Source organism: Pezoporus wallicus, unplaced genomic scaffold (genome assembly GCF_028554395.1).
Source record: "Pezoporus wallicus isolate ANWC-B61680 ecotype Strahan unplaced genomic scaffold, APGP_CSIRO_Pwel_v1 contig_6488, whole genome shotgun sequence".
NCBI lineage: Eukaryota > Metazoa > Chordata > Aves > Psittaciformes > Psittacidae > Pezoporus > Pezoporus wallicus.
The window spans coordinates 265,841-290,155 of record NW_026641738.1 but is presented as its reverse complement, the minus strand read 5'-3'; the positions used below and the strand labels follow the sequence as shown (position 1 = coordinate 290,155).

The window sequence follows — 24,315 nt, the reverse complement described above, 5'->3', positions numbered from 1 at the left end:
GAGTTCCTGTGTCAAGAACACTGAGAGGCAGTTTGATTGCAATAGATGAAGGCAAGGGATTCCTTCTGTCATTGTCTTCAGGTTAAGATGACTTGCTTTTCTGCAAAGTACACTTATCAGACAGAATGCATTGGGCTAATACAGAAATAGATGAAATGCAAAGGCTTGAAATAACTGCATCTATTCCACCTTTCAGCTCTATGAAACTGCAAATCCTGCATTTAAATAAAATCTCTCTATTAATTTCAGGTTCAGTATCCAAAGCCTTTTTGATCTAAAGACAGTTTTTTCTGCCTTGGGAATCAGAGATGCATTTGATCCCATCACTGCTAATTTTAAAGGCATTTCAGGTAAGAGGCTTGACTGCGTAAAAATGATCGCTGACCCAATAGTTCTAGACTCTTACATTGAATGATCCAGTAGACCTGAGCCTTCTGAGTTGATTGTGCTACTTCTTCTGTGAAACTCTAAAACACAATTCACACTCAGCTGTTCTACTTTTTACACTATCTGTCCAGCAGCATCAGGTTACAACACATTTGCTGCTGTTCCAGCTAAATGCCAAGGGACTGGAATCCTTTGGCTTAGCCAACCTTTAGGGAAGTTCAGGTTCAGCCATTGAATTAGTTGCCTGGCTGAAATACCTAACAGTTGTGTGATGCTTAGATTCTGCAGAAAGAAAAGGTAGCAGCATTCTGAATTTTAATAAATAGAATCACAGACTGGTTTGGGTTGGAAAGGACCTTAAGATCACCTAGTTCCAACCCCTGTGCCATGGGCAGGGACACCTTCCACTAGGCCAGGTTGCTCAAAGGCCCATCCAACCTGGCCTTGAACACTGCCAGGGATGGGGCAGCCACAACTTCCTTAGGCAACCTGTTCCAGTGCCAAATTAATTTAAATTTATTTATTTAAACAAATGTGTTTGCACTGAAATTCAGAAAATAACTATAAATATCCATTTCTGGCTTTGTTTTTTTGTTTGTTTGTTTTTTGGTGGGCTTTTTTTTGTTGTTTTGTTTTGGTTTGGTTGGTATTTTTCTGCAGAGCAAGATAATCTTTATATTTCAGAAGCTATTCACAAAGCAGAGATTGAAATAACAGAAGATGGTACAAACGCATCAGGAGCTACAGGTAAATCAAATATACAGGCTGTACTTCTCACTTTAGGAGCTTATTACTACAAAAATAACTACTAGTCTTTATTTATTTATTAAGGCATAGTGGCATTTAAATGTGTTCCTACCTAAATTTAAGCTTTTATAATTAACACACTTCCATTTTGCCTTTGCAATTGCTTATAATAACTCTATCGTATTTGATCTCAGACCAACACTAAAGACTCAAGTGAAATCCAGCTTTATCAGCCCACAAAAAATCCAGTTTGAGAAAATAAAACACTTATTTTTCTGTCAGTTAAATCTGTTTGCTCAGATTATAAAAGCAAAAAAAAGGTTACTAATATTTTATCTATAGCTCCTGAACTGTTACAAGCTTTGTATTTTGAAGATGATCTCTTTGATAGCATTAAAGGCAACGACGGGGAAGTTTTGCCTCCTTGAAGGCAGGCTTCTTGCTTACACACTTTGCAGAGTGACCTTCATGTGCAGTAGCTTCTGCTAAAAGCTCATATTCATGTGAACAGCTGGGGCTGGCTGAGTGGGGAAATCTAGAATAAAATCTCAGCTATGGACTACAGAGTCAATAAATGACTCTCACAAGCTGAATGGCATCTCAACAGAAATTCTCCAGTATAATTTACATAAAACTAAAATTACTGAGCTGTGCAATCCCCATTTTTCTTCTACTTTTGGTCACATGAGCCTTATCAAGAAAAGCTCCTTTTTTGCTTCCCTTTTGGAAGCCTCAGATGCTCCAGAGCTGCTGCAAAGTCCGTGTGAAGGGCAATGGCAGCCCTAGACCCCAGTGTAGTTTATGCACGCATTACCATTGCTTGCTTGCTTCTCTTGAGATGCTGAACATGTTTCTCAAGCTGTTCAAACACCAGCACAGTAGCAGGGTGATAGTTAACCACATCTCGCCTTTCTGCTTCCCTGGTCTGTGCCAACTGTAGATGTACTCCACATGCACATTGCAAACACTGGTGGCCCTTAACTGCAGATCAGGGCAAGAGACAGGACTCTCCCATTTCTTTTCCTTTCTTTCAGGTGGAAATCCAAGAGGCAGCATTAATTGGGGCTGTGGTAACAGCAAAAATTGTATTACCTTTTCAAAGCCAGACAGACTCACTTCAACAACCCACACACAAACCACCTGCACGTTGCCTCACAACGCTTACCTTGATCATTCACCCAGACCAATTTCACTGCTGGATAAAATTGTTTTATTCTTAAAGCAGAAGAGCAAAACTCAAAGTACTAAACATCAGCACTTGGGGGCACTGTACAGAAGATGGAAAGAAAATAGACACATTTTACTAATGTTTTCTGTGTTGCATTACAGCAATGGTGTTACTAAAAAGATCTCGAACACCTATTTTCAAGGCAGACCGACCTTTCACATTTTTCCTGAGAGAAGCTAATACAGGTATGCATGCTCTGTGTTTCAGCAGCAGAATCCTTCACCAAAATCAATTAACAAGTTCTTTGTAAATAGGACATCTTTTTCAGTCCAGGAAATTTCGGCAACTACAGAAACAGTAGCCTTAGGGATTTTAAAGCATGAGGAACACAGTTTAAAAAGAATGCATGATAGTCATAGAAGTCAGGGAAGCCAGGTTAGCCTCTCTTATCTTGGTTTAGTATGGTTTAGTACATACTAAACCAGGTTTTTACTACAAATATAAGGCCTAGAAAGATCTTACAGGTCTTGAGTTGCTGCAGTGGGTCCAGAGAAGAGCAATGAGGCTGGTGAAGGATCTTGGAGCACAAATCCCCAAGCTGAGGGACCTGGGGTTGTTTAGTCCGGAAAAGAGGCGGCTTTCTACCACTATCTGAAAGAAGGCTATAGTGAGGTGGGGGTTGGTCTCTTCTCCCACGTAACAAGTGACAGAACAAGAAGTAACGGCCTCAAACTGCCAGGCAAGGTTTAGATTGGGTATTAGGAACAACTTCAACAGGAGAGTAGTCAGGCATTAGAACAGGCTGCCCAGGGAAGTGGTGGAATCACCATTCCTGAAAACATTCAAAAAATGTGTAGATGCTCTCAGTGATATGGTTTAGTGGTAGACTTGGCAGTCCTGGGGTAAGAGTTGGACTTGATGGTCTTAAAGGCTTTTTCCAACCTAGTTCATTTTATGATTAAATGCCATAGGATTAGAGACTGACCTCCACAGGGCAATTCAAATTACAAATGGGCTAGATCAGCTGGATTAATATCTGAAGAAAGAAATCCTTTCCTATAAATGAAACTTATTCATGCATATACAGATGGCACAGAGCAAACAGACTTCTGCCTTTAGGCACGAAGACCTGAAACACCCTGTATTAATTCCTACCTTAGCAGTTTCTAGGGGGATAACTCAGAAATTCTGAAGACCAACAATCTTTTGCCTAGCTACAGCTCACAAAAATGCAGAAAGTTTCTCTTCCCTCATATTTTGAAAATCAGCACCTTTGAGAAGATAGTTTTACACATCTGGACCCTTCGCTACTTAGCACCCTCATGAGCATTTAGGTTATCAAAAGCCACAGGTATTCACTGTATGTCATCAGGTAACTTGGCTCTGCAAAAAAGCTTAACTTGTATCTTCACTTTTGCAAAGAAATGACCAAAAAAAAAACCCCAAGAACCTGTATTTCTTTTGCATCTTACAACTTTTTCTGGCAAATGAACTTCCCCAGCCCCAAAACAAGACCAAGAAAAACTCCAATCCAAACAGAAGTGCAGAACACATCTGAAAAAGTGAAACATCACAGCACTCCCTTGCTTCAGTATGAGATGTATAGTCTAATTTCAAATGTCCAATCACACAAGTTACTCCAGATCTCTGCCAAAGGAAAACACTATATAGCTCATTAGCAACAATAAAGGAGAACTGCATTATTGCACCATTTAGCATGTGCTTGCTCCTCCAGAGTATCAGGCCACCTCCAACAGCTCTTACCATTCTTAGCAATGCAGTAAATTTGCACCTGAAGTATCTTCCTAAAAAGCTTTCAAAACCACAAGTTTCTCTTGTAACTGGGGTCGTATCTATTTAGATTTTCAGGGAACATACAGCCATTTATAGCACTCAGTAAGACACTGGGGCCTGTCAAGAAGCCCAAAGACAGTCATTTTCCTTTTCCACTGCCAAGCAACACCCACTGTTCTCTCAGTCAGTGAATACCTGTGTATGTAACACTCTGCTTTAAAAACCTGGATCTTATGTTTTAAAAGAGATGTGTTTGCATTTTGTTCAAGAGAAAAGCACTACTTTGGTGTTTCAAATATGCTTTTGGTGATCACTGTCATTTAATGAATAGAAGTACTTTTACTGGGCAAATACAGAATCTAAAAAAAGGCACTAAAGCTAATCTATGAAACCAAAGCCACAGACTGTTCAGGATTAAGAACAAATGAATTTTGATAAATAAAATTGCTCACTTTACAGTGTATTTTTATATATAAAAAGGAAGGAAATCAGATTGTAAAATAGGATTTTTATATGATAACAAAATACATAATTTTTAATCAACTCAAAATCAGAAGCACATTTCTGGTATTTAAGCTTTCTAATGCAAAAAGTGAAAACTGAAAATATTCAGTCATTTTGTTTGTTTAGACTTAGTGACTCAAGTTGTTTGGATATGAAAAGGGGGAAAAAGTAAATAAGGCCTGCTTGTAATAGATTTTATTAACTTAGAGGTACTTAAAACCTACTATCCCCATAAATTTAACAATGAATCTTCATTAAGACCAAAAGTCTTCAGTGTATCAGTCTTCTAGTAATAGCAGAAATACATTTTCTAGGACTTAAAATAGCATCGTTCTGCCTGAAATAATAGAAAAATTTTGTGTGTGTGGGGGGTAATCTGAATTTTGGGTTTGAACACATTTCCTCTGAAGGATAGGCAAGGTAACAGCAATACAAGCAACTGATCCACAGATGCAATTAGTCTGAAACAGTGATTTCATTCAAGGGGTTGTAATAACCTCTCCTGAAACTACAGTATCAACACAACGGAATGAAACCAGGCTGTTTTGCTCAGTTCAGAAGCAATTCCTTAGGCAATGGTTTGAGTAAGTTGCACGGTTTTGGCAAATTTCTGATTTGGGCTACCAATATTTGGAAAGGCCTTTCAGTTTCTTAATACAGAAATGTTCAAATCATTCTAAGACAAGCATCAATTGGAGTTGATTTTTCCATACAAGGAATGCATGATCACAAATCTGCTAGTTTCATGCTTAATTTATGTATTTAAACTGTACTACACTTTGAAAATGCAGTCCCAAACTGAAATAATGTTAATATGGCTTTCATTTACAGGTTCAGTACTCTTTATGGGAAGAGTTACAAATCCTTCATAATAAACACTAGGCAAACAAACTGTCTTCTGTTCCTCATATGGCGCGCTTTCCTTCAATGAAATGAAAGGCTACATTATATGTACTTATTAAAACACTGGTTTAAACATTATAACTTTTGCAAGAAAAAGCAAATCTTTATTTCCCTGTTCTAAAGTAAAAAACTTAAGAATAAAATTGAAATTAAAGCCTGGTCCCAGACTCAGTTATAATCAGCTGAGACAGTAAGGTAACCAGCAAATAGCAAAATGCTGTGAAAAGGAAATCAAGTTCAGAGGCTATTTCAAGACTGACAGAACAGGTAGGAAGCAGAAATACCTATTCAAATCAGTGACCAAATAAATAGTATTACTAAAAAAATGTACTACATTTACTACCTTTTATTTTACTTTTTAAAGAGAATACAACATAGAATGGACATTCCTAAAGAACACTGAATGAGGCTAAAAGCATCTAGAAAAATGCTTTTTTCCAGCATCCTGACAAAAACTGGGATACACTGAGTGTTTTAGTACAAGATTCAGCAACTCATGGTACAAACATCGGAAACCTAGGCCCATAAAGATTTTTGGGTGAAGACTGCAAACCACTGATCCCTAGGAAAAGCAGAGGGGAGCTGTTCCCACTGAACCACAGCAAACTTCCCAGAAGTTAAGAGCATCTAGCACAGATGAAGAATGTGGCCAATAAAGTGATACTTTGTGTCCAAGGAGCAGCAGCTTCTGGCTGTTCTGCATTCATAAGCACGTAAAAACTTCCGACGCAGAAAAACTGCGCAGCAGCCTCAAAGGCTATTGACGTCTGCTTTACTATATTGTATCCTCATATAACTGTGGGGTTTATCATTGCTGCAGATGTGCACATGGGATATCATTTTGTTATGCCAAAGTCACCAACTTTGGCATACACAAGGTATCATCCTACTGTAGTTGCAATTCAGGATTAGCTTCCTCTCGCTCATTCTCTTGATTGAGAACAGAATATCCAGTGATACAAAATTGCTCTTCATTCTTTAACACTGATATTAGAACATACAAGCTGTGGAAAGTGAAGGCAAAATAAAATAAAAACTGTACACAATCCTACACAAAGGTTAAAATAGAGATTTTATTGATGGAATAACAAAAGTGCTTTTCTTAAATATTTCTCAAAATACATTTATACAACTTACAATAATATATCCAAAATAACTGTATATACAAAACATTACCTTGTTTAATGTATGTGCTTTTTTTTTTTTTTTGCCTTTTTTTTTTTTGAAAATTACAAAGCAACTTTTTGGCAAAGTTCAACCTTAAGAGGTGATAGTTTTGAAGGTTGGATTAAGAAAAATAGAACCTGAGGGAAAGTGACGCTTAAGTCCATAACAAGCAAGAAGTTCTCCATTTCGTTAAATAAGAATGTTTTTGTAGTATTTTTCACATTACAAAAATAACAGAAGTGAAGAAAAAAGATGATGGATACTTTTCTCATTTTATAGAGCAGCTTCTCATTCTTTCAGATACAAGAACTTGAGATAAAAGCGCATGTCAAAAATGAATGCAAGTAAGGACAGCAGAGCCCTGCTGTGGCTTTCTCTCATGTGCAGTTTTTTCTTAGGTGCTGTTGATATGGTTGACCTGATTGGATCTGCGATGGATTTCTTCCAGAAAACTCTCAAGCTGTTCTATCAGCATTCGTTTTTTAAACCTGCATTTAAAAGAAAGCATAATAATAGATGCAGCACACAGTAACAAATGAAACATCATTCACAAACCTTTTAGTGAACCCTGGAAACTTCAGTTGTTATTTTAGGTCCTGTGCATGCTGAGGTGATTATATCTCATCATAAGTACATATGTTGTCTCTTAAAGTTCTGGTAAGCTCCTAACTTGCTTTTCCATTTAATACAAAACTATGCTTACTACAATCTATTCTATCATGTTTCTCAACATCACTCAGCCCTCAGAAATCCAGGAAAAAGAGAGTCATGTATTTGATGTTTCTAGAAGTTCTGAAGTATAGAAGTAAAACATATGTCAAAAGAACTATAAACTTAAAGCTGGCAAGGATTATTTAGGGATTATTTACATGCCTTCAGGGTGCATTCAACAAAGTTAAGTGAAGATGGTACTGGTGAAGGAATGGCCATTATAGGGTACAGAGCAGATTTCCTGACAAGAAAATACAAATCAGAAGTTTGAAAAAGAAATGAAAGAAAACACAGATGTAACCCAAACCCGGAGTCTCTGCAGTTCTATTCCATATTGATTACGTACATTTGTAAAGCAGACCATTTTGTCACCTTCGCTTACACCCCTGCCTCGGCACACAAAGCTCCTTGCTGTTTCCAGTTAGCCTTCCCCTCCCTTTGCAACGTTTCTGCACCACTTTCTCAACTTAGTACTATTCTGAACTATACACTGAGTTCAGTCCTGTGACCTTTCTTAACTCCAGCAAAACCCTCTAGTCCCAGCCAGGCCTCCCAGGCCATGTTCTTGTCTCACAGAAACATGGCATCTGCCCCTAATTCCCAGACCACAGACCTCCCCACAATCCCAGTTTAACTATTGGGAAACAAGCTCCCATTCCCAAGCACATACTATCTTGTGAATACCTGTGTTCTGAGCCCTTTCCCATCTTTCTCATCACAGTTCTCCTCAGTAACCCCATGGAAATCCCACACTTCAATTACTGCTTCCCCTCCATTCTCCCTCATTGCTTTCACAACTGCTCCCTGCTTAATGAAAAGCATTAACCTGGAAAACAGACAATTATTCATTCTTATTCCCTCTAGCAAAAGCCTTAAGCTAACAGCAGTGCTATAATATATAAAAACACAGTGAAAATTTAGCATGCTCATATTCTGTGCAAGTGACTGCGCAACGTTACTTCCCAGAATACCTTCAAGCCCCTCTGAAGCATCTGTACAAGTCAGCAGCAGATAATTCCTACAAACTTAAAACATGATGGAAGGTGGAGAAAAAACACATTGCTAACTATTCTCACCTTACTGTTGGCACAAGAATTTGGGTTTACAGTGCACTATGTCGAGCCCTTCAGTACATCTCACTGAAAGTTCCTTTCCAAATGCTGAACACTGCAGCAAACAACTTTTTTTTCAAGGCAGCAGAAACAATTTACCACATAAAATATTATAATTAGCATATTTAAGCACTGACTACAATTCAACTGCTCACTCTACTAGGAATATTAGTACCCTTAATAAGAGAACTTCCTTGAGTAGCTATTGAGCTTAAAGCTTCATTATTATTTTGTAATTGGTTTTATGAATTCTTGCCAACACTTTTATCACAAGTGGGTATTGCTCAGCATTTTGCCTAGGTAAACACTTTGGGCTTTGCTCTGTGTATTGTTAGCTTAAAGCTCTTAATTTAAAGAATAACTGAACGGGAATTGAATTTCTTATAATGAGAAGTTGGCTAATTTGGAGAATGTTAATATGTGTTTTGTCAGATTTTGCTCTATACTGTTTAGCAGAGAATAAAAAAAATAAACTTATTCTTAGTGCTAGGACCATAAATGGATTGCTATGCCAACTGCAGAAATACTAAAGACTTCTCCACTACCTAGGCTAATTCTTTTTAGCCCCTTCCTAAACAGCTCTTCATCCTCCAAAGTTACAGCCATCTATTGGTGAGATGTGTCTCTTGTGTTCAGGAAGGACTCTTTATAAGCACTGAGCCAAATGTGCGTCACTAAGCATTTGAAAAGCCTTTGTCAGACTAGCGAAGTATTGAAATAGAGATGTGTTATCTCCTCAGCTTTAGTATTTTCACAATTGAAGAAATGGAAGAATGTAAGAAAAAAAACATCAAACCATTATCTACCTCATCTTGATTTCTGCCTCTCAAAAATGATAGCTTTTCTGCTACCAGAAGAGGAACTGTTGAGGTAGTCAGTTTGCAAAGGAAGCTGAAAACTGCGGATTGTTGTAGAAATCTTCCTCTCTCTTCGTAACTCTCTAGTGAACTAATCTCCAAAACTGAACCAGGACTGTTTTATATGTACACTTTGTTGCTGAAATGCTTGAGAGTTTACAGATCTTTGGCACAGGGAAAGAAAGCAGGCATCCCAAATTTGAACTGCATTCTGTGGCACTGCGAAGGTCAGCTATCAGTTAACAAAACAAGACTTTGACAACTCTGGAGAGCCTAGAGATGTTTTCTGCAGGGACCAGGTAACCTTGGTTAAATGGGCTTGCCTGGGTAAGGAAAGCAGTAGAGAACTGCACAGGGATTGTAAACAGTGTTATTCAGTCAGATAAAATGACCACACTATAAAAATCTAACCTAAGAGAGAAGAGGAAGGAGAGATGAAGCTGTTCCTGCACTCCAGCCAGTAACAGTTAAAGTCTAACAACACTCAACAGAAACAGAATTGCCAGCCTTTTCTACCAGCAGATGCAGTGAACTGTTGGATATGGTGGGAGGTAGGACTTAATTCTGATGCAACATTCAACTTTTGCCAAATTTTGTAGGGATTCAACTCAAGATGATTGGAATAGAGAGGCTGTGCAACAGAGATAAGAATTACAGATTATCTAAACAGCCTAACTTTACAGGCATAAATATTCCAATCCCATTAAGGACTGCCCCAGATTCCAGAAGCAGTATTGTTTTGGTGTGCTGAGGCAGTGAGGAAGCATGTATAATATACAGACTATGACCTACATGGCCTTCTGAAATAAGCCTCAAAGTTACAGTTGTATTTATGATCCAAGCAAGATGTTGGAATTATTAGTTCACTTCAACTCAAACACTGCAGGTTCCAATCATAATTACACATTTCTCCTTTCTTTTCTCTAGAAGGTCAAGCAAGTATGGTCAGTCTAAGGATGCTGTAATGTAGTTTCTGCCTGGATTAACAACACGGGGTTTAAATCCACAGCAATTCTCTCTACTCCAGTGACAAACTACCTCCCATTTCCAGAGCTTCAGACAGGACTTTCAAGGAAATGCATCATCTGAAGATGAATCTTTATGGAACATACCTGGATCTCAAAACTGATTTTAGGACATGATTTTGAGTTGATGCAGAATAATGAATTTCAACTGTTTCTGGAAGCCTAATTCACAGTAACATTCAGTTGTACCAAGTTTTTCAAATTAGCAGTATGCTCACATCTGAACTTTAGCACCTGAAGCCCTTTCTATAGTTAACTTATCTTTCTATGCCATTGTCCAGCTACATTTCTGGCAATTCTGCAGTTACGGTTGCTAACATTAAGACAAAATCTGAGGCAAAAAGGTAAGGTCGTGCAAACTGCACACATCAGGAAGTTTATGTGTTTCTGTTCATTTCCTAGGGAATTATTTACTTGTGGTGTAAAACACCGTGGCAAGTTTCAAACAAAGAACTGCATCGTTGTCAAGCAGTTATGTATGGCAGTACATGGTGCAGTTTTAGAAGATTAATACAGTTCAGTTACCTACCTTGAAGCTTCTTTAATAACATTTTGTAAAAATATCAGTCGGGTTTGTAAGCTTCCTTGTACATGCTTTAGTAAAAAGAAGATTCTTTCATATTCTTAAAGAGAAGAGCAAAATCACAGTTACTTAAATGCCTATACAGATATCTGTTGTCACAGATCTGAGTGAAATGCAACACATTTCATTTCACTTTTGTAAGCTTTTAGGATATATTACCTATCAACCAGACCTGTAGCAATGATATACTGTTTAATAAACACTAACATCAAAAAATATAGGATATTGCAGTTAGGAATGCATTTAGGAATGCAGTTAGGAATGCAGTTACTGGAATACCTAACAAGTTCATTTTAATATCAGTAATACAAAAAAATGTGACTTTCATAAACACTGATAGGTAGAGCAATGTTTTAATCACTTATCCAGGAAGTTTATAGCAGAGGTTTAAGAACAAATCTTTTCAGCTTTATATTTATTTTGCTCCAGTCTCATGGTTCAATATGTTTCCAAAATAGTGATCTAATATGAATTGTCTAACTCTCATGCCAATCATCTGAAAGAAAGATTTTGTATACTTACTCCTTCCTGGTTTTCGGATTTCTTTCATAATTTGTGCTCTTAGCTCTATATTAATCTCTCTGGAACTTCTGCAATGCACTGGCTTTTTCCCTTTGCTGGGTGAAGACATTGGCAAGTTCTCTTCGGTACTTTGTTCTTTACTACCTGATTCTTCATGATTCTCCAAAAACCCATCAACATTCATGCTATTCCCTAAATGTTCATGGCCTACATCCTCTGTATGAGCTGCTGGTCGATCCAATGAATTGAACAAAGAGGAGGACGTTGAAAACTCTGAATCCACAGTATCTGGGAAAACATCTGATGAAAGTGTATCTGTAACATGATTCTCAACCACATCATCTATTGTAGCCTCATTATTTGTTTCTGATGCTGAAAAAAACAAAGATACATTTGCCAGCTTCACATTATCATCTGATAGAAGTCTAAGAAACAGTTCAGTATTAAACTCTCGTAAAATTACGCTCCAGCTTATGTACTTTAGTGTACATGCCAGGCATAAGAAAATGTGTTTATGAATTGTAACACTGAGCAGATCTCTATAATCTCCTGGCAATTAATGGCTTAAAAAAATCACAAGCATATTCTTTATACGAAAATGGAAACTGCTATATGGACTACCAGCAAAAGAAAAAGCACCTGTAAAATGTGCTTTTATGACATGCTTGTTTTCCCATATTACACTGAACTGACAATGTTCACTTTAGGGCTGAACAGTGAACAATATTGTTACACAGGGCCTCAACTCCACTCTAAGGGAAGTGAATTCACCAAGCTACAGCAAAATTCAAATTAAGTTCATGTTGTGATACTTTTGGAGCATCTGAATTCCCAGGCAAAGGATGAACACCCTTCTAACTGCTTACAGTGTCCCCTCATTTAGTACAGGAAACACACTGTTTATAGTGGGAAGTTCATATGAAAGAGACTGAAAGACTATCTTAACTGTTTCTGTAATTAACTCCAGATGGTAAGTACTTCATTTTCAAAAGTGAGGGATAAAATAGCCATATTTGGGAAATCAGCCAAAGGTATTTTTAGATAAATAACTTTTTTGCATAAATTAAAATGCAAACTCTCTAAAGATAATGAAGATTCACTTACTTTTGTGAACAGGAATAGGTTTAACAAGGTCAGGCTGTGCTTGTGTGATTGGTGTTGGTGGCCCTTTTCCTCCAATGTGATTATTCACAACTGGAGGAGTTTGTGGTCGACTTCTGAGCAGGGGTGACATACAGCGTCGTCGTTTTGGAATCCCTTGCATATTTGGTTCTCCAGGTCTTTTATGTTTATTTTGAGGCCCTGATACAAACTCATCCGCTTCATCTATCATCATTCCCTGTAATTAAATTAATGGGGAGAATAAAACTTATGCCAAACCCTCATCATATTAAAGACAATTAATGCTTTGTATACCATGCTGTATACCATGTATATGATGCTGTTTACCATGTACAACACACCATTATGCACTGAACTCTTAAATGTTGATCAGATCGTTCCTAGACCAAATCAATGTGCTTAGGCCCTTATCCAACCAACAGTCTGCCAACACAATTGAGTGGGCTGTCAAGCTTTTCTTTTCAGTAAATTGCAAAATGACTCAAGCATTAAAAGAGCAGCTCAAAATGATATCGGCAATGTGGTCAAGTCAAAGACAGATACAGACAGAAGGGAGAGTCCAAGCTCTCAGAATTATGGAAAGCTTTTTATGGGGGAAGTTTGGTAAAGGAAACATGATTAGATAGATATTAGCTACACTACAGCGGCAAACGTATTTCATTTATAATATAATTCAGAGGCATAATACTGGATTTCCAATAGAGACTGCCTTCCTTAGGGTCCTATCGATGGAAAAACATCTGAGACACTCTCTTGTAAGCAGTACTTGTCCAAACACTTGAAAGTATTTCTCCACTATATTGCTCTTTGAATGGTCAAATCAGAAGCGCACACTCACGCACACCCACAAGCACATTTTTTGAGAAGCTTTCCAAAAGAGTTACCTTTTTGTCCAATTTGAATGGATTGCCAAATGTATGAAGCCTTCGTGGTTGATCAGGATCAAGCTCTCGGAGTGGAGAAGGTACTTGTTTTAGATACTCCTGGTAGTTTCCCATTTGTGCTATAGGTACACTGTGAACTTGGTCTGCCACAACATAAGGGTTTATTAATACATTATACTGCTCACCTTATGACATTTTAGTCTATATCCACTTCAGAACTCCAGTTTTCAGTCTTTTATCAAATGCATTAATAAAATAGATGTGCAACACTTGCCATTATTCTTGTCTAACTGGCATTTATAACATCATGGTTTGAGTGCAGGAAACTTGCTTAAATATATGCCTTGCATATTTATCATTTTGACAGGGAAATAAACAATAGTTGTCATGCATGGATATTAGTTTTCCAATATGTCCCATAACTTTTCAACAAAGTAGATGGGTTAAAAAACTGAGACACGAACAAATTGTAACTAAAACATTACTACAAACAAAGGATACATTCATGCAAAGTAGCAATGCCATGCTACATACAGCTTTGACATAACCCTCTCCAGTTTTAGCCACCCAGAATTAAATTGAGACTGGCATTTCCCCACAGAAACAGTGATTTTTGGCCACTGAAATCAACCAATTCTTAAAATCCATAGGACCTGATTCTAAACTTGTTATGGATTTAAAGATGCCAAGCCTTTGATCAAGCAAAATGTACACTAACAGAAATAGCAGAAATAACATTAGGTTTTACGTGGTTTAACTCCCTCCCTAAAGGGCAGCTTCTCACCATGTCACATTACATTGTCACTTGATCACAGATGTTAATCTGACCTTAGTAGTGGCAGAACTAATGTAGCATACAAGTGCCTTTCACCTGCATTGCCCTTCTCATTTTCTTCACTTATTTCATCATCATCTGTTAGATGCTGTAAAGCACTACCAGAAGACATAGTAGAAAGGTAAAGGAATAAATTAGCAGACTACTGAACTATTTGCTGTTGGCCTGAACGGCAAAAGGATCACACCGGCAGCACCCAGTGAACAAGCTTACTTTTCCACTGCTCGCAATACACTTCTATGGAGAAAGATCGTAATGTTCAGAACTGCCCTGTGACTTTTTCCCTCAGATACCCATGACAGTTGGAAAAAACAGTGAACAAAATCTTATGTAAAAGCCCAAGTCTCATACAGACCAAAGGACAGAGCAGTGAACCTGCGATCTTCCCTCCCCTCACCGTTTTTTCTTCCAGCAAGTTACTTAAGGAAAAGCCTAGAGTATCCATGGAGTTTAATGGCAGTATCAGACACCCACTAAGTTTTAAAGCACTATCCTATTTGTTACTGTCTTCAGGTTTTTTTTTAGCACCAATCATATCACAGATAGACAAAAAATAAATTGTTGTCTAACCTTCATCTTGTCCTTTGAGGAACTTGCGAGTACTCTTCAGTAAATTAGATCTCATTCGTGTTAACTGATCCAAAAGATTTCTTCTGGGTATGTCATAAGCATTTCTAAAAGTCTGAGGTTTCAAATCCTATGGTTCCAATAAATAAAGTTCCAATTAATACTGTGCATGAAACAATATCTAGCATTTCAATGGAAGTATATTGAAAATAACAACATTACACACAATGGTGCTTACCTTATTCAGCAAAGCTATTTGGAACCCAGCATACTCCTTCATATTGAGGTCTAGAGGTCTATGAGGAATTTCCCCAGTAATCCCCTGTAGCAGATGTTGAAAATCGTTCCTATGTGCCATAGACAGGTTGTGTGATCTGCTTCTGACCTTAATTCCAGTCTCTTGCGCTACCTTTTTGCCTACAGAGCCAATGACTCTATCGGACTCTATTTTGGCCTTAATTTGAAATAAATAAATAAATAAAATTGACAATATGCTCTTAAAAGGATTAGTCAGACTTATTCATTTTAAATTCCTACCTAGAAGATTCAACAATGTGCTAATAAACTATGACGACCATAACCAGGATGAGTGCTTAAGGAGTGCTTAATACATAACCACTTAATGCTTACTACAATTTTAAATATAGTGAACAGTTTGTGCCTAGGTCTTCTGCATATTTCTCCTCTGCTGCCCTTTATGGTATCTAAGCACCAATATGCATGCAATGCTTTTATTTTCATAAAATGCCATAATCTGACTAGTAATGCTCTGCAAATCTGTGTAGTCTAATAGATTTTTCTACAGTAACAGCTAAACACTGTAACTCTCAAAAGACTGATTCTCCCACAACTATAGTTGTGATCAGTCACACAACGGAATCACCTTTTTAAAACCACAATATGAATAGACATAACATTAATAAATAAATGCACAACAATACCCAGTTATGTTTGATTACACAGATCTAACCCCTAATATTATGTCAGATTTGTACCAAAATCAAACATGTTCATAAATGCCAGATTTTTGGCAAAATACAGTTAAACAGAGAGCCAAAAGTAATTTAGCAATACACCTGCCAATGTTGGTTTTACAGATGCACAGAAATTTATAGACTAATCAAAATCTGAATTTTACTTTTTAAGACTGGTGAGTACTACTGGCAGTGCCTTTCAGAAGTTAGAAAAGCTGTAAGTACAATTTGCAGTGCATGCTATTACATTATAGGAGTCTAAGATGCCTAAGTTGAGAGATCAGTTCACAGAATACTGAGCAGTATGATTATGATTTAACAGGATATACTGTAAACTTCAAGAGGTTTGCTTCTACCAATAATCATATATGTTAATGTTTTAAGAAAAAGCTGGTCCATAAGAACTCATTAGCTAAGTTATGGGTATTTGCACTGCTGTTTCTTGAAGTTTCAAGCCTACTGCATCATTTTATTATTTTGAACAAGAAAGCTTAACATGCACAGTTCAACAAAATAAAAGCAGAGGTAGCAGGGCAGAAATGCTTTTGCTGGTGCAGGAGACTAATCAAAGATAAGGGCACTACTGTGAACACAGTCAACAATTTCAAAAAGTCACTTGCCACTTCTACATCTGTATCCTTATTTGAGATTCTGAATTTTGCCAGTTTGTATTTACTGAACACTTTCCATTTCATTTCATAAGCCAAAGAAAAGACATTTTCTGATTCTGATGCACAAAGTACAAATATCTATTTTCTGAAAAAATACTATAACATCTTTAACATCAAAGACAACATGTTTACTTTTGGACAAAAGTATGTTACCATCTGTACAAGTAAAAATACTCCTAAAACATATTATTTAAAAAAAAAAAAAACAAACCAATCTCAATTTGTACCTCCATATCTATATCTTCATAGTCCAGACTACAAAGCCTATTTAAATGTTAAGCTTTCCTTCAATTCTGAAAACCAAAATGCCTTTTTTGCTAACTGCTTATGGGAAGTTATTAACTTGATATTTCTGCTCTTTCTTCCTTCAAAGTCATTGAACTTGAGTATCTTAAGATCATCCTGATATTAGAATAAGCTTTTACTGCTCTTTTGCTTTAACATTACCTGCTGACTCAACTTTTTGAGATAGGAAATGACACTGTAACTAAGTCCATATTCCACATTGTCAGCTATAAGATTCGGTGCTCCCATCATTCTCACAGCTTTCTTCAAAGGCTGAAACGTGAATATATTGGACAGTCATATTTAACTTTACATTAGTTGATGTATACAACATTTGCATTCATTGCAAATAGAACCTGAGGTCCTCAAAGTCAGAAAACCAAAGACCTTCAGGGAAGCATTTTTTGTTGTTGCTTTAAAGCACTGCTGCAATTCATATAGAATCAATTAACAGAAATATAATTTATATATGAGTCACAGCTGATGAAACTGTCATAACGTTCAAGTCTCAAGACTTCCACAGGACTCCAGTTAAAACAGCAAGTACCACTATGCACAAAGTCTAGCTATTCTTTATTAATACATATTCTACTTTAAATAGGGAATATACACATAGTGGAAAGATAACTACAGTTACATGATAAAATAGAAGTTTTAACACAGTAAGTCATCTTACCCCAAGATAATATGGAGGCATTGTCTTCAAATAGCTTTCAAATGACTGTCGCCATTTCAATGTAGGCTTTGCCTTGTGTACTTTAAACAAGTCATCTGATGGTTATAAAAAGAAGAGACAAAATGAAAGACGTGTCTAGGCAGCACTGCATCATTTTTTCTAATAAAAGAAACTCTCAAAGAAACAAATTCTTCAATGCTGAAGTTAACATATGTATTTTAACATGTATATGACTTAAGTATATACACACACAAGTTTAAAAAAAAAGCCAAAGGATGAACTTAATAAATTATTTATCAAAATGAATTTGTAATTGAGACAGACTGATGGGGAAAAAAACGGCTCCTAAAATAATGGAAGAAGTGAGACCAAAGCATACTTTAATTAAAACATCTCACACGGAGTCTGAGTCACAGAGTAGTCAATTGGTGACAAGTGAAACAAGTTACTGATGACATTGCTCAACATGCTACCTTTCTATAGGGGTGTGATTAATACTGCCATTAGTTGCAGTAAATCTGCTTAGATGAGATCAATTTTTCAATTGCTTACCACCTAAGAAAACTTTTATGAAGTTGTCTTTACCTAGCAGTGGAAGGAGGACTGGATAATTGTAAGGCATCACAAATAAATTCACACAGTTCAGTGCTGTACTAGCTTTCAAGTAACCAAAAGGATGACCAAGTTCACTGTATTTTGCACTATTGCTCACATATACCTGCAATAAAACACATTATGTTGTATGTAAATAAAAAAAAACCCACATTACATTATATGTGCTGAAATTTTACATCCTACTTTAATTAGAGAATAAAGTCTATGAAAAACAACATTTTATAAATAACTTCAGTTCAGCATGCACTCTACTTGCCTGCCAGCAGGTCTGAGGGGATTTTCTTTCCAAGATAAACTGGGTCAGTGGTGAAGGTTCTAACTCGTATTTATCAAAAGGCAGTTTGTCAATTACCATCGGCTCACAGTCAGTACAGGAAAATTTCACCACAGGATGAGATGTGCGAGGTGGCTAAACATAAGCATTCCACTGTTAATAAGTCTGCACAATGATTAAAATGCAATGGTGCTATGACAACTTAAGTAATACCTGTTCTTTGAAAACAGTCATATTTAAGGAGCCTAACTCAATACAGGATTCATACATATTGTTAATGAGTCCTAAGCAATTCATTTATGATGTTAGCACTGTCTCAAAATCTAAAAGAATCTTATTTTCTATATAAGCACCAGTTATTTTATCTGGTAAGCCTAGAACGTCAGAGTACACAAGTAAAACTTCTTGCATATACACAAAAAACTTTGCAAATGAAATTAAATTGTAGGGAGGACAACAAAAAACAACAAAAAAAAATAAAATAAAAAAAAAAAACAAAACAACAAAAAAAAAACAACAAAACTCTTCAATGCTTCTCTGGGGCGTGCCCATTTTTATTCCCACAGAAGCAGGCACTGTACTTCTGCATTTGCTGACTTCCTCCAGCACTTTTCCTTCTTGGCAAATTTAAGTTATAAAATTCAAACTGAATTCTAATGATCAACAGCAGCATGAACTTAGAAAAAAAAAAACAGGCTTTAGAAGAACTTGCATTTTAACTAACCCGGTGAAAATGTATTTCAATTCAAGCAATTTAAGTGCTTGGATTTTCACCTTTTTATTAATCAAAGGGAAAAGACCTTTGTACCTCAAGTTTCAAGTATAAGTTAACAACATAGTTGACATTTCTTTAGCTGAAAGGGAAAACTGATTTCTTGTGTGATGATGGTTGGAGCTGTACATCTTCTACTGAATGTTTTCCAGGAGAGGAACATAAGCTCTTATACTTACCCTGAGCCTCCTTCAAGGCCACTAGAATCTGGGGAGGAGCTCAATTGGGAAGGCTCCTTCCATTTACTCTCTTTACAAGAAGGTAGCTAATAAATACATAAGATCAACTAAGGAAATACAGGGTTTCTTGGACCTTCCTATCATCTCACCTTGAAAGTAATTTTTCTACATCTATAAGCTCCAGCCTCTTCCTTTTAGGATAGGCCACCCAAATGTTATCTGCCCATAAAGTTGGTCTTGCCTTGAGTGTCTCCACTCTGAGAAGGTGTACTGTCCAAGTGCATACAAAACAGGAGGCCAAACCAACTGCAGGAACTGCAATTCTCTTCAAAGAAGATGCCTCCAGTAAATAGTTGTGGTGGAGTTTTTGACCAAGCCATGAAGCAGTTATACTAGGAATAAAAAAAGCTGCAAAAGAAGTTCAGTGCTAAGACTTGAGAAGTCAAATAACTCTTGGCTGGACAGAACAACTGCTCCTCAGAGCAATGGGAGCAGCCATTTTACGTGTTGATCTCCCAATGATACTTGAAAGTATCATTACCTACAGTTCACAAAACAGTTGTTGGGGTAGCACTGTTTGAGAAACTGTATTGTGGATCAGGTAATAGGCAGGAAATGAAAAATATCTAACTACAGACTCTTAAGTAGACAAGTTACAACATATGCTAAATTTTAACACCGTATTTTCAGAACACTAAGGAAATAGAAATATTGCAACACTATCAGCAAACTTAGCGCCCCAACATTGCATAAGGAAGGTTCAAATGTGGAATTTCAATTGATATCAACAGGAATTTAGATGCATATGCAACAACCCAGTGCTTTATGCAGTTATGGGAGCTATACACGCTGAAACTGAGAGAATTTTTTCTCGTCTTCTCACCAAGTCAACCTCATGTTTTTAGCAGATTGAGTTCAACAGCTCTTCACTTGGCAAGATCTATTTTAGCAATCTCGATCAAAATCTGCAGCAGCAGGCAAACTGTACTGACTCTACAGTGAATGGAGGCAGATATGCCACTGACAGTGATTACAAGGAGCACAAGGGACAGTTTTCATACAGAGCAACTTGTTAGTATCTAGTAAACAATGACATTTTGTTTTTTAAATTACTATAGAAGATTTAATTTTATTGATATATGCTAACTTGCAGTTCAGGAAGGCATCCATGTCCTTCAATGAATGTGGCCACAGACACCAGCAATATCAAACCTGTAAATATGACTAAAATTTCATACTTGTATCAATCCTCAACAACCTTATTTCAAAGAACTTCATATTTTTTTAAAATATAGATAAAAAAATTTATTAAAAGTCCAATCAGTTTGCTAGTCAGCACACTAATTTCAGATCAAAAAACCCTACAAAAATTCAATACAAATTGTCATAAAATATAGTGAACAATTATACAACTTCATTATTTCGACTTCAATGATTAGCAGAAATACAAAAATACATACTAATGATTAGCTCTCAGACCGAAAGAAAAGACAGTGGCCTACATTTTTATGAAAAATGTAAGTAAAATTAATTCTGTGGGCAGTATTTAAAAAAAAAAGATGAGTTTCTCCACTTGGGATAAATTGAAGGTGTGACTACACTGCACAACAGCAGATAAAATTACATTCAACTGCTAGAAAATGAAGACAAAGCTACCCCAGGGATACGAAATTGGGAAGATAATACTGTCTCTCTTAGTATCATCTGCAAGGCAATAGAATTTCATAGGCTATTATCAAAGTGCCACTATATTTCTGGTTTGATATTTTAACAGAGTCCAAACAGAAACACTGTAGGCATGTACTAGGTTGACAAATGTGTTATGGGCAGTTTCTCAATGCTTTGAAGTTACTAAAAAGAAACCCCGTAATATTATTTTCTCATCCAACTGAACTGCAAAACTGGTTCAAAAGTGTCATTCCTTCTTGGGTCGCACTGTTTTTACGGTTGCTAAAATGAAGCACATATCTTAACATTTAAAAATCGGTGAACAGGAAATCCTGAAATATTCCCCCATGCACAGTCCTTTGCTTTAACTTCAGTACCTACCAGTGTTGGAGAATTTTGATCTGGCCAAAAGGATTCAGGAACAGGCCAGTGACCTATAGGAACCCCAGTTTTAGGGTTTGGTCGGACATAAATAAGTTTGTGACAGCTGTGCCAAGGTTGGGGTCCAAAGGGTCTAGATATATCCACCTGCCCATCTACAGAAGAAAAAAGCTTTATGAGTCACAATAGTGTTAAAACTCAGACAGAATACTAAATAACTTCAGTGAAGTTTAAGAAATATTACCCCTAGGGAAGCTCTTTCTGCAGTTAATATTATTTCTAAGAAAAGCAAACAGTTGTCAGTAAGCATTTCTGCAAAAACCCAGAAACCATGAGAAACCAAATAAGCATTGAATGTTTACAGGATCAGAGCTGAAAAAGCCAATTATCTGGAGCCCTTCTTAATAACCAGTTTCTTTATCCTCCTATTATTATGAACAGACAACCTTCAAATCTCCATGCATACAAAAAAGAAAGATACATATGACTAATACTACTAGACTTTTTATTGCAGCAGAGGATAAAAAAAAAATACCAATAGCACTTCACAGTAACATCCTAAAAGGAACCCAGCTTAGAAGCCATTTAGAATGAGAAGTTAGTGAAGGCTCTACAGTCATATTTGCTATTTTAACTCTTAATGCAGACCCTTTACTACATTAAACAGAAGGATATGTGTATAAACCCACAGTATTTCCATATCAAGCTCTTTACGTTTCTAACTGGAACTACTGCTTAAAATTCATGAACTATCCTTGATATGAATAACTGCATTTAAGACTACCTGAGCAACACGACCAAATGTAGAGGTTTTACATAGCGTGTAGCACCTATAGCCAGAATTCTGATAAACACCCTTATAGACAGAACAGGTCCTTTTTTATAGTAATGTCTTTTAAATTACAACATTTTATCTTTTGGCAACTATTACATGAAGTTCACTAAGTTATATTGACAGTCATCCCTGCCATTTGATACCACACTGTAAAAAATGTCAAGTACCATCAATTGGTGAGGGATCCGGTCCAGCTTTTTCAAAATTTATTACCACTCCACTTTGCACTTTTTGCACCAATGACTCAAGACACTGATTCAGCATTCTTGGGGAGCACACACAATATGATCGACCTAGAATAAAACAGTCAAGATCAAACTTGTTCAGGGTTTCTATCCCTAATTTTAACTTGGATCATTTAAAACTGTTCACCCACCGTACACATTGATTTATCTACGAACCACTCCTTTAAAGCTTCTCCCAAACACTGTCTTTAAGCAGAAAGGCAGCCTAGTGGCACAGTGACAGTGTCACATGCACCTCATTGGAAATGTTCAGGTTTTAGCCCCTCACTGACTTCAGCTCCAATTCTTGGCTGCATTCATGGAAAATGGGCTCCCCCTTGTGACAGACAAACACTTAACTGTCCATGAATTTCAGTCAAAGCCCCATCAGTATAGCCTGACACGACAATCAGAAAGCAGTGGAAAGAAATCCTTTTGGAACGTTTTTTAAATTCCTCTGCTCTCCAACACATCAGAGAAGTCATGTTTCTAATATCTGATAATACTAAAAACTTTCACAAACAAATTATAAAATAAATGCCTGAGTTTGATCTGGAATACAATTTTTAAAATTATAATTAAGATTATAATTAAGATATATAATAACAGTTATGAATTATGATGGAGACAAAAGTATTGATTTTGCAGAATTATTATACATCTGCATTACAGGAATTCTGCATTGCATTCTGTATGTTCTGAAGAGGAGGGCAAAACCAAAACAACCCAACACATTTCCTTCACTTTTGGCTTCTTTAGATCAGAGTATGACAGGAATTTAGCAAAACTGTACTGCAGAAACAACAATTTTTATAATTTTAAATTGTGATATCAAGATGTATTGGAAAAAATTAAGTTTTCTCTTCTAAGAAACAGCTAAGGAAAGTAGATTCCCACTCTTCCAAGGCAGGCTACATTAAACTGTCTGTAGCTTTAATGCAATAAGTGTCTTTAATTTTATTATATTGGAGTTCTGAGTTTTTACAGGTAATATGAGAACTTGGAAATACTTATTCCACAACATGTATGTGATTAATAAACTTAATAAATTGAATTAATTTTCATTTTCAAAAGTACTGACTTGTCAAAGGAATCCAGGGCACCCACCTCCTGTGACTTCACACATAGGTGTGATTGCAGAGTCATCCACCGGTACTCCTGTCATCTGCTCCGATTCTGGTGCTGTAATACCAGGCAAACGGAGAACCAAAGCAAATAACCTCTGATCCCATCGAAAGGGTTCCTTAGTCAACTCACTTCCAGGTAGAGGGGAATTGAGAGGTAAATGGAGCTGAAAATTAATTTAAATCTGTGAATATAATGCTTTAAAGAAAATCAGGTTACATAGTGATGGCAATTCACTCCATACAAACATATTTATAACCTCTCCACAGATACTTATAATTTGATTCAGGTACTGTATTTTAATCAATACTTCAAACATTTCAAGGCCAAGTAATGCACAAAGTTGAAAGTTACAGACTGAGTGGGAACGACCACTTTTTAAACCTGACCTAAACTTCAGAATGAACAGAATATTTTCTTTAGAATTTCAGCACTAAGAACTGCTTCACCGCAGCGTTCTTCTGTTCAGTATTCTGCAGAACAGGCCCAGTCTTTTCCTTGATTCGCCAAGATAAAAAGCACACCTGAATGAAAAGGTAATGTTAAACTAAGACTCCTGCGGAAGAAATACAACTTAGGTGTAGTTGCTCAAAAAAAATAATCTAGCTGCCAGGATGCCCTACTCCAAAGAACTCAGCTCCAACAAGTGAACTAATGCAGTAGTTATATTAAGGAATCAAAAGGCAGAGATTTTACATAACTTGAGTATATCCCACAACTGAACTCATGCCTGTCCTTTAGATAAAAG

The 24,315-nt window shown here is 36.7% G+C and overlaps 2 protein-coding genes across 7 annotated transcripts in view; one reads left to right on the top strand and one right to left on the bottom strand.

The window, feature by feature from the left end:
• The window catches only part of SERPINE3 (serpin family E member 3), a 41,821-nt gene extending 35,629 nt beyond the window's left edge, over positions 1–6,192 (top strand). For 2 of the 3 annotated variants that reach the window (XM_057425065.1, XM_057425064.1), the window contains exons 6-9: positions 250–350; positions 1,048–1,134; positions 2,464–2,547; positions 5,432–6,063. In XM_057425065.1, the coding sequence (XP_057281048.1) occupies positions 250–350; positions 1,048–1,134; positions 2,464–2,547; positions 5,432–5,472 (313 nt within the window). In that variant the 3' untranslated portion in view covers positions 5,473–6,063. Of the gene's footprint in view, positions 1–249; positions 351–1,047; positions 1,135–2,463; positions 2,548–5,431 lie in introns of all 3 variants that reach the window. The other variant, XM_057425066.1, reaches the window with a different exon arrangement.
• The window catches only part of INTS6 (integrator complex subunit 6), a 49,144-nt gene continuing 26,032 nt past the window's right edge, over positions 1,204–24,315 (bottom strand). Inside the window, exons 5-18 of one of the 4 annotated variants that reach the window (XM_057425061.1) lie at positions 23,550–23,733; positions 22,386–22,511; positions 21,384–21,538; positions 18,366–18,518; positions 18,080–18,212; positions 17,495–17,589; positions 16,981–17,091; positions 15,127–15,342; positions 14,892–15,018; positions 13,487–13,629; positions 12,585–12,819; positions 11,481–11,852; positions 10,905–10,998; positions 1,204–2,199 (exon numbers count right to left, since the gene is read on the bottom strand). In XM_057425061.1, coding sequence (XP_057281044.1) covers positions 2,190–2,199; positions 10,905–10,998; positions 11,481–11,852; positions 12,585–12,819; positions 13,487–13,629; positions 14,892–15,018; positions 15,127–15,342; positions 16,981–17,091; positions 17,495–17,589; positions 18,080–18,212; positions 18,366–18,518; positions 21,384–21,538; positions 22,386–22,511; positions 23,550–23,733 — 2,154 coding nt within the window. In that variant the 3' untranslated portion in view covers positions 1,204–2,189. Of the gene's footprint in view, positions 2,200–6,552; positions 7,623–10,904; positions 10,999–11,480; positions 11,853–12,584; positions 12,820–13,486; positions 13,630–14,891; positions 15,019–15,126; positions 15,343–16,980; positions 17,092–17,494; positions 17,590–18,079; positions 18,213–18,365; positions 18,519–21,383; positions 21,539–22,385; positions 22,512–23,549; positions 23,734–24,315 lie in introns of those variants that run through there. The other 3 variants (XM_057425060.1, XM_057425058.1, XM_057425062.1) reach the window with 3 other exon arrangements.